This window comes from Mandrillus leucophaeus, unplaced genomic scaffold (assembly GCF_000951045.1).
Source record: "Mandrillus leucophaeus isolate KB7577 unplaced genomic scaffold, Mleu.le_1.0 Scaffold710, whole genome shotgun sequence".
NCBI lineage: Eukaryota > Metazoa > Chordata > Mammalia > Primates > Cercopithecidae > Mandrillus > Mandrillus leucophaeus.
The window spans coordinates 1,420,048-1,428,139 of record NW_012107698.1 but is presented as its reverse complement, the minus strand read 5'-3'; the positions used below and the strand labels follow the sequence as shown (position 1 = coordinate 1,428,139).

At 47.6% G+C, this 8,092-nt stretch overlaps 2 protein-coding genes across 4 annotated transcripts in view; one reads left to right on the top strand and one right to left on the bottom strand.

Moving 5' to 3' along the window:
• Window positions 1-2,420, bottom strand: part of SHOX2 (short stature homeobox 2) — a 16,430-nt gene extending 14,010 nt beyond the window's left edge. Inside the window, exons 1-2 of the mRNA XM_011965026.1 lie at window positions 2,075-2,420; window positions 1,477-1,548 (exon numbers count right to left, since the gene is read on the bottom strand). Coding sequence (XP_011820416.1) covers window positions 1,477-1,548; window positions 2,075-2,420 — 418 coding nt within the window. The remainder of the gene's footprint in view (window positions 1-1,476; window positions 1,549-2,074) is intronic.
• Window positions 2,421-6,471: 4,051 nt separating this feature from the next.
• The window catches only part of RSRC1 (arginine/serine-rich coiled-coil 1), a 435,595-nt gene continuing 433,974 nt past the window's right edge, over window positions 6,472-8,092 (top strand). The window contains exon 1 of one of the 3 annotated variants that reach the window (XM_011965022.1): window positions 6,472-6,617. The gene's annotated coding sequence lies outside the window, so the exon portion shown is untranslated. Of the gene's footprint in view, window positions 6,644-8,092 lie in introns of all 3 variants that reach the window. The other 2 variants (XM_011965019.1, XM_011965021.1) reach the window with 2 other exon arrangements.

Genomic DNA, 8,092 nt, shown 5'->3' with positions numbered 1-8,092 from the left:
GCCCTGTCCGACCTGGGTCGCACAAGCACAGGCGCCCACGCCATGTTGGCGGCCCGAAGGGCTCGCCGCCCACGCCGGGCCAGAAGGCAGGAGGCGGAAAACCAGCCTCCGGTGGCGGGCGAAAGCAACCACTCTCTCTGTTCTCCCTTCGCCCTCCCTCGTGGAAACGCAGACTCGACCCTAAACGCTTAACCCACAGAGATCAACAGGTTCAAGAGGAATATTCGCGATCCTCGGTTTCTATTGGTTGCTCAAAGCCTTTTCATGCAACCAGCAGCTCGGATGTTTAATAAAATATGCATTTTTCTGCTCTGGGTTTGCACACATCCGTTGCCACTGTCCTGTCCTTCTCCTCCCTTTAAAAACAGGAGCTCTTCTAGTGTGAGCATATAGAGTCACCATATGTATATCGCCCTGGAACCTTTATACTCTGCGCCCGAACCAGAGACTCCGGTTTTTAAGGAGTCAAAGCTGAGTTTAGATAGTAGAGACTGTTTGCAGTTCTTTCCAGCGCAGGATCCAGGCCAGCATGGGTGTTAAAAATCATTTCCGGAAGAGCCGGTCTGCAGAGAAATTAATACTTGTCCTGAGCTTGGAAATCAACAGTCCCAGGAACTGCGTCCGCCTGGGGTTCAGATCTGAACCTCGCCGTCAAGCGCGCTGGCGAACCTGTAGTTCGGGCCTGTAGTTGTGGACTCAAGGCCGGGAGGCTGAGCTGGGCACCTTGACAGTAATTCCACCATTTTACAAATTTAGGAAGACCTGGTGCTGGTTTGGAAGAAGAAGAGTCGCTAGATCTCGGCCCTGCGGGGCATTACTAGCTACGGTGATCTTAAGTATTGCCGTATTTTCTAGTTCTCAGAGTTCGTTTTGTGGACATTTGTCCCTTCTTTAGGAAGGAAGTGGATAACACTATAGTGAACATTATGAACCAATTTAATAGCAAAGTATTTTTACTGATATTGTACTGAAATTAAAATATGAAAACACATCCTTCAGATGCTGCCAATGAGGTGGGAAGGCTTTGTCTCTTACATGTCGTCTACACAGTGGATGCCACTCAAAGTTTTGGGGCTTCGAAGAGATGTCCAAATTTCAAGTTGATCAATAGACTTAATAAAATCTCTATTTTTGTCCCCAAATTTCCAATTAATGATCTAAACAGGAACAGACCGTGTTATAAACAACTTAATTGCTTGCTTAAATATGTGATTCCACACATGCCACATATTTTCTTAATTGGAAAAATATGGCAGTACACCAGTTACTGCAGGCACCAAGTGCCAAATTAATTTTATTGTTGAACTCCTTTGAATTGTTATAGGATGCTCTGCCATTGAGATAAAGACATTTCCTAACACTGCGCTAGCACCAAAGGATTTTTGCTCTAAGAGAACCAAGTACTGGGTGATTGAAAACACTAAAGGAATTGTGTAAATATAGATCCCCACCTCCCCGTCCCCGCCCCCAACACACCAAGAAACCGAAACGCCTCGCCGGGGAGAAGCAGCGTAGCCCGGACCCTAGCTTTCGTTGGCTTCCTTCTACCTTCAAAGAGAATGGGAAGTTTTGGCCCCTAAGATCCAAAGATTCAGGGTCTCTGCGGAGTTCGAGGGGTCTTGGCGGCCCCAAACACGAGGCGAGCTATCCACCTCTCCCCTTCTCCCTCCCTGCAAACTCCTTGCTAGAGGCTAGCTTTAGTCCCGCCGTCCGGTCCGGCACCCCCTCCTGCAGCCCGGCCCCGCGAACTTCCACGTTCGCCTGCGGGCCATCCGGGCTGCGGGCCCATTCTCCGGCTGGTGAAAAATGCATTTCGATGGAATGGGAACATCTGGGAAGGGCGCGCACAAATCCCACACGCTTCCTCCCCAACAACACACTAGGACCCCACCCACGACCGAGCATACCACCGGACCCCCACCCTTCCACTATCACTCCAGCTTACAAAGCTGGGGTCCAGGGCCCTCGCCGCGTCCCTCTCCCCTCCCCGCTGGGCCTCGGAGTCCTCTCCCGCCCGAGAAGAGTCAGGAAGGAGGGAAGGGGAACCGTTGCCCGGGGTCAGTCAGGTCGTTACCCTCCGTCAGTCGCGGGCTGCCCGGCTCCCTGCTTCTCTCGGCAGCGCCCATGTCCAGCTCCCGGACAGGAGAGCGCCCTCCTCCAGCTCCTCCGCCTGCTCCTCCTCCTCCTACACCTCCTCCGCCTCCTCCGCCTCCGCCTCCGCCTCCTCCGCCGCCGCCTCCGCCGGCCGCCCGGACTGCCGGGCTGCTGCGGTCGTCGCGGCCGGCCTCGGTGCAGCCGGTCAGCTCCTTGGCCCCGCGCAGCGGCCCGCTCTCCAGCACCTCCCGGTACGTGATCGCCTCCTTCTTCTCCTTCACTTTCTGGTCAAAAGACTTGGAGACGAACGCCGTAAGTTCTTCCATCGCCGCCGCACGTCAGCCCGGCGCTCAACCTCTGCCAGCCGAGCCCCGCTCTTTTTTTCCTTCTTCTTTTTTTACTGCTCCAGCCCCCCCAATAATAACACATCAATGGGACAGGAGGTGGGGGAGGAGAGGGAGGAGGAGGAAGAAGAAGAAAAAGAGGAGAAGAAGGAAGAAAGAGGAGGAGAAGTAGGAGAAAAAGAAGTAAGAAGAGGAGGAGGAGGAAGAAGAGGAGGAGGGGGAGAAGGGTGAGGAGGAGGAGAGGGAGGAGGAGGAGGAGAAGAGAAGGGGCGGGGGCCGCCGGAGGGAAATGGGAACTGATGCTTCCCTGCCGGAGTGCGCTTGTTCAATGTTAAGATCTTTGACAATTCTTCCTGCGGAGAGTTCAGATCTGATAGCGACGCTGCGCTTGAAGTCTCACTATTTATACTTCCTAAAGGCGGCCCCTTGTTCTGAGTAAATTACCTCCCCGCGCAACTCGGAGTGAGCCCCCTTCCCGGGTAGCAGTCGCGCCTCTACCGGGGGTTGGGGAGGGGAAAAGGAGAAGGAGAAGGAGAAGGAGAGAGAGAGAGAGAGAGAGAGAGAGAGAGAGAGAGAGAGATTGGAGTTCGGGCGGGCTGGGGCTGGAGTGGTAGGGCAGCACAGGGGGACTGGAGGGGGCGGGGAGAGGAGGCCGGTCCCCGGCCGCTCAGGTTTCCAGATAGCCCCTGCCGCCTATGCTCTTGGCCATTAATCCAGGATTGACAAGAATCCCTAATTAATTTAATTAGGCGTGGATTTTGCGTTGGTGTCACGACTTAGTTAAACACTGGGGAGCTGGATAGACCCCGCGGGGTGGGGCCAAGAGGAAACTGACAAGTGCGCAGCTCTTAGAGTCAGTCTGGTATCCCGACACTACATCCTTCCCTACAGCCTTGCTTGGAGTCAGGATGCCTCGCAACTGCTCAGCTTCGCATTTCTTTTCCTCGTCCCTGCCCTGCATCAATCGCCCAGCAGTTTATAGGCCCCGCATCCCATTCTCGCATCCTGAGCCCGCATCCCAATCCTGCATCCCCGCCTCTCACTCACACCCTCGACCCCTGCCGGCAGTAGCTCCACCGCCCGGCATCATCCTGCCCAGAGTCAGGGTTGTCTGCACCTTCTCCGACCCGCGCAGCTTCTCTTAGGAGCTTCCCGGCTCGCAGGCAGGTTGAGTCCGGTTCTCCTCCAAGTTCCTCGCCCCTCGGTCCCTGTTATTCGCTCTATTATTCGTGTCCTGGAGCCTAGCTGACTCCTCTATGGACAGACCCCGCTAAAAGGGACCGGTCGATTTAACAAGTTTCCCGAGCAGCTGTTAGCTGACAGATCTCATTTTAAAGTGTTTCCTTAGCGCCCGGTCAAGGACAGCTCGACTTCGTTCGTTTCCCCTCTGAGGTCTCAGAACTCTCACCCTTCTCCCTTGCTCCTTGCAACCGGACCCCTCTATGATGAATTACAGGACTTCTTCTTTAGCATCTTGGGAAACATCCGAGTTTGTTTACTAATTTGAAAAACAAGAGATTATCCCTCTTCGAGTCTGAAAAAAAAAAATCGACGTTAAGTTTGTACCTCGTCTAATTTCATTTATTGCGGAGTGCTAAAAAAGAGACGCTCGCCAGGAGTAAACGTCCTCTCTCTCTCTCTCTCTCTGTCTCTCTCTCTCTCTCTCTCTCTTCCTCCCCTCCCCCCGCAACGATTTAAAATTCTATTTCTGGTCTATTTTCATCGGAACGGTTTGTTACATTAGAGGAACATCTATATTCCTGAGTCATTTGTCTGTATTGTGCCGGACAGGGCTTGCTGTGAGAAGTGTGGCTATGCAAATATATACTCACAAAAGAATATTTACATATGAAAAGTTATATTTAAGTGTGTAAACAAATATACCTCTTTAAGTGTGGCTTAGGGGACATTTTCAAGTACTCTGAATATTAATGCAGACTTTCTGGAAGTTAAAGGTAACTTGATCATTATTTTGGATCTAATACTCTTAGTAAAAATAAGAGGAATTACAGAACATTAATATGTATATCTTCCATATATTGGTTAAGGCATCAAAACAAATTAGCAGATAATTTAAGAAGTTCTGTCAAAACAATCTGAAATACTTGTAAAAAGAGAACACAATTATAACTTAATATATTAGTGTTTCTCAAATAGATGTAAATAGAAGCTGGATATAACCTTATGTTATTCTACAATACTCATATTAAAATGTTCACATTTGGTGAATTTAAGGATTATGCATATCATGCTTTTTAGAAATGTTTCGCCTTTCTAAAACATTTCATTTTTTGCCACTTTTAGGAGAACCAATGTCTATAATTTTTCCACAGCTATAGCTTTTAGGTATTAATACATTGTGTCAGTACTTGCTTTTGTTTTGTTACACCACAAAAGGGACTCAAATACTCAAAGTTTCCAAAGTTATACAAATTTAGAAACAATTTTACATTGAGTCTTGGGTTACTCTCTGTAACTACTTTCTGATATTATCAGAGGAAAATAATAAAAAAACTTTAGTCCTTTATGAAAATCTGTTTTTAAGATTATTTAGCAGAAAGGCCAGTAATGGGGTGAGCTAAGTGGATATGGTGCTCAAGGCGCTCTCAAACTGAGGTGTTAAATACATATTCATAAATAACTCAAAAATAACCACTGTTAGAAGTCGGCAAGGAATCAGGAGACCCACCAGCTACTAGTTTGCCTTTTTAAGCATGATTTTTAGGTTTGAACTCATCTTTCATCTACTGAGCTTGAGGGAAAGATGACCACTTTAAAGGTAATCAGGGAAGTCACAGACACAACTATTGTGTAATCCAAACCAATAGATTTTCCCATGATCTCAGCTTTTTGGCTCATTGCATATTTAGGAATAGTAGTGTTGATAACAGATGGAGCTATGAGAAATCTTTAGTGTCTGACCACAGATTCCCACTGGCCTAAGGGAAGTTTACTTTAAAAAAAAATCAAGGTTATAAAATCATATACTAATGAATGCTCACAAAGTTCCAATGATTTTGTTTCATTAAACAGCAAGTATTTTCCAGAGATAGGACATTTCAAAATACAGTTTTGGTAAAAAAAAGCATTTATGGTAAAGCTCAGCTGACAGTCTGTGGACGGATATACAGGTTCCAATAAAATTCAGGACCCAAGGGTTTCCCCAGCTTTTGAATTATTTAAAATATACACATAGTGTTGTAGTAGTTAAGTTTTAAAATGGTGCCTCAAAATTGGCTAGTTAAGGTACATTATTTATGAAAAATATATTGTGGAGGTGATTTTTTACCATCTCAAATATCTGCGGAAAATTGTAGCTTGGTTATCTAGCAGTGGTGAATGAGTTGGTTCTCATAGTCGACCAAAACCCAGGCCAACAATTTATTTATCTTTTTAGCTTTGCTTAAGCGTAAATGAGGAAAAAATAATTTTCACGTAAGGAAAAATAAGTTATGTAGTATGAGTTACAGAAAATGCTGAGTCTCTTTAATTTCTATTGGTTTAAATTAAAAAACTCCACACACCTATAAATTTGATTTCTCCTTCAGAAGAAACCGCTCCCCGCCTCGCCTCAGGCAGGTTTCTCCTATTCCTCTACTAACCAGTTACTTTAATCTGAGAAACTAATTTGCACTCAACTTGTGAGTGCCTTCACCTTCAGGGCAGAAGAAACACCGACTTTTAATGCATTTTTGCAAATAAATCATTACAATTTAATCACACAAGACTCTATACAGACACACTCCCATGATTTATTATCGTTGCGCGAGTTTCCCCCTCCCTCAGCATGAGATAACCAATTTTGTTTCGTGTAGGTGTCATAAACATAACTTCCTACGATGCAGATTTGTTTACTGATTACCCATGACGATAACGACGACTACTAGGACAATAACACTCTCCAGTCCCACCTTTATTGCTTTTGGTAACAATAAAATCAAAATAAACAGGCACGCAAAACAAACGCCAAACAAAAAATTGGCAGCGTTAAAATCTACTCCCTCGGCATTCCCAGCGCCTGGCAGCATCCATCGATGCACTCGATATCTCGGCTGAAGCTGCCTGGCGCTAGAACCAGGAAGGCGCTGAGCTTAAACTGAAGCAAGTTCTGTGTACGCCGGCGGCGCCCTGATCTAAAGAAACGTCTCAGGGTCTGCGGCGCTTGCACGTCAGCGGAAGGTGTGAGCCCAAAGGTCTGGACCGAGGTGATGCCCACGACCAGGGCCTGGCGAGCGGCGTCCGTGGCTGCGGGGCTCCGAGGCCCTGCTCTGGCAAGAGGCGGCATGGGGCCTGCCGCAGTTTGCGCTGGATGTCGGCGGAGGGTGGGCGGCGGCCTCGCGGCGTGTGCAGTCTCAACGTGCGCATGCGTCCCGCACCTGGGAGGCTCCGGACTCCCCCGGTCAAGGCTGGTGGCTGTAGGATGGGTGGGTGGGTGGCCGCAGGCCTCAAGCTTGGCCCTCTGTCTTGAGGACGTGTCGGAGAGTTCGCCGACTCCTCCCCTCGCCCCCCATTCCTGGCTCTTCATCGCTGCTTTTGGGTTTCCTGGCTCATCTTGCAATATAAGCCTGGCGCTTCCTCACTAGCTCTAGGTAGGGTGGATCAAGAGGGAGGCTGGATTCTGGTGCCCTCTGTCCCATCCACTCCGCTGTCCCTGCTTTAGATCCACCTCTTTCTGATTCCGCCCTACCCTTTCTGGCTCACACTGGCTTGCTGAGAGAAGTGGTGCAGGGTGAAATAGATGTTCCTTTCTTGGAGTATAAATATGCTTGCCTTAAACACACTATATATTCCCTTGACTTCTGTACTTGTGGCCATGTGACTAAGAGCATATGGCTTTGTTTACTTTTGCAAGATGTTATAATGCACCGTAAGGCATGTTGCCTGCTCTTGATTTTAGGTTAACCTTGACGTAATTTCTCTCAGAAGTTGTGTATCTTTAAATGCACACTGGAAACCTAAACAAAAAAATATTTTTTTGGGCCAGGCGCGGTGGGTCAAGCCTGTAATCCCAGCACTTTGGGAGGCCTAGACGGGCGGATCACGAGGTCAGGAGATCGAGACCATGCTGGCTAACACAGTGAAACCCCGTCTCTACTAAAAAATACGAAAAACTAGCCGGGCGAGGTAGCGGGCGCCTGTAGTCCCAGCTACTCGGGAGGCTGAGGCAGGAGAATGGCGTAAACCCGGGAGGCGGAGCTTGCAGTGAGCCGAGATCCGGCCACTGCACTCCAGTCTGGGCGACAGAGTGAGACTCCGTCTCAAAAAAAAAAGAAAAAAAAAAAATATATATATATATATAAATATAAATATAAAATATATATATATATTTTTTCCACTTCCAGAATTAACAGTAACCCCATTGTGTTCCAACTAACTAGGTAGTAGATACATAAATTCAAATGTCTTTTGTTGTCACAGGAAAGCATTCGAGCTGTCGTCTTTGAACTTAGATGTATTATAAAAGCTCTAAGTGAAGGAGGTAAGCAGAGTTCCCAGGTTTAAGATTTGGAGCAGGTGTGACAGTTGCAAACTTGGGGGAAACTAGGTATCCTTTAAGAGCCTCTCTAGTCTTAGAGTTTACAAATATTCACTTTCTTTGCAGGCAAAGATTTCATGCTAAGTGATACAACACTTCATTTATGTTTTTCAATAAG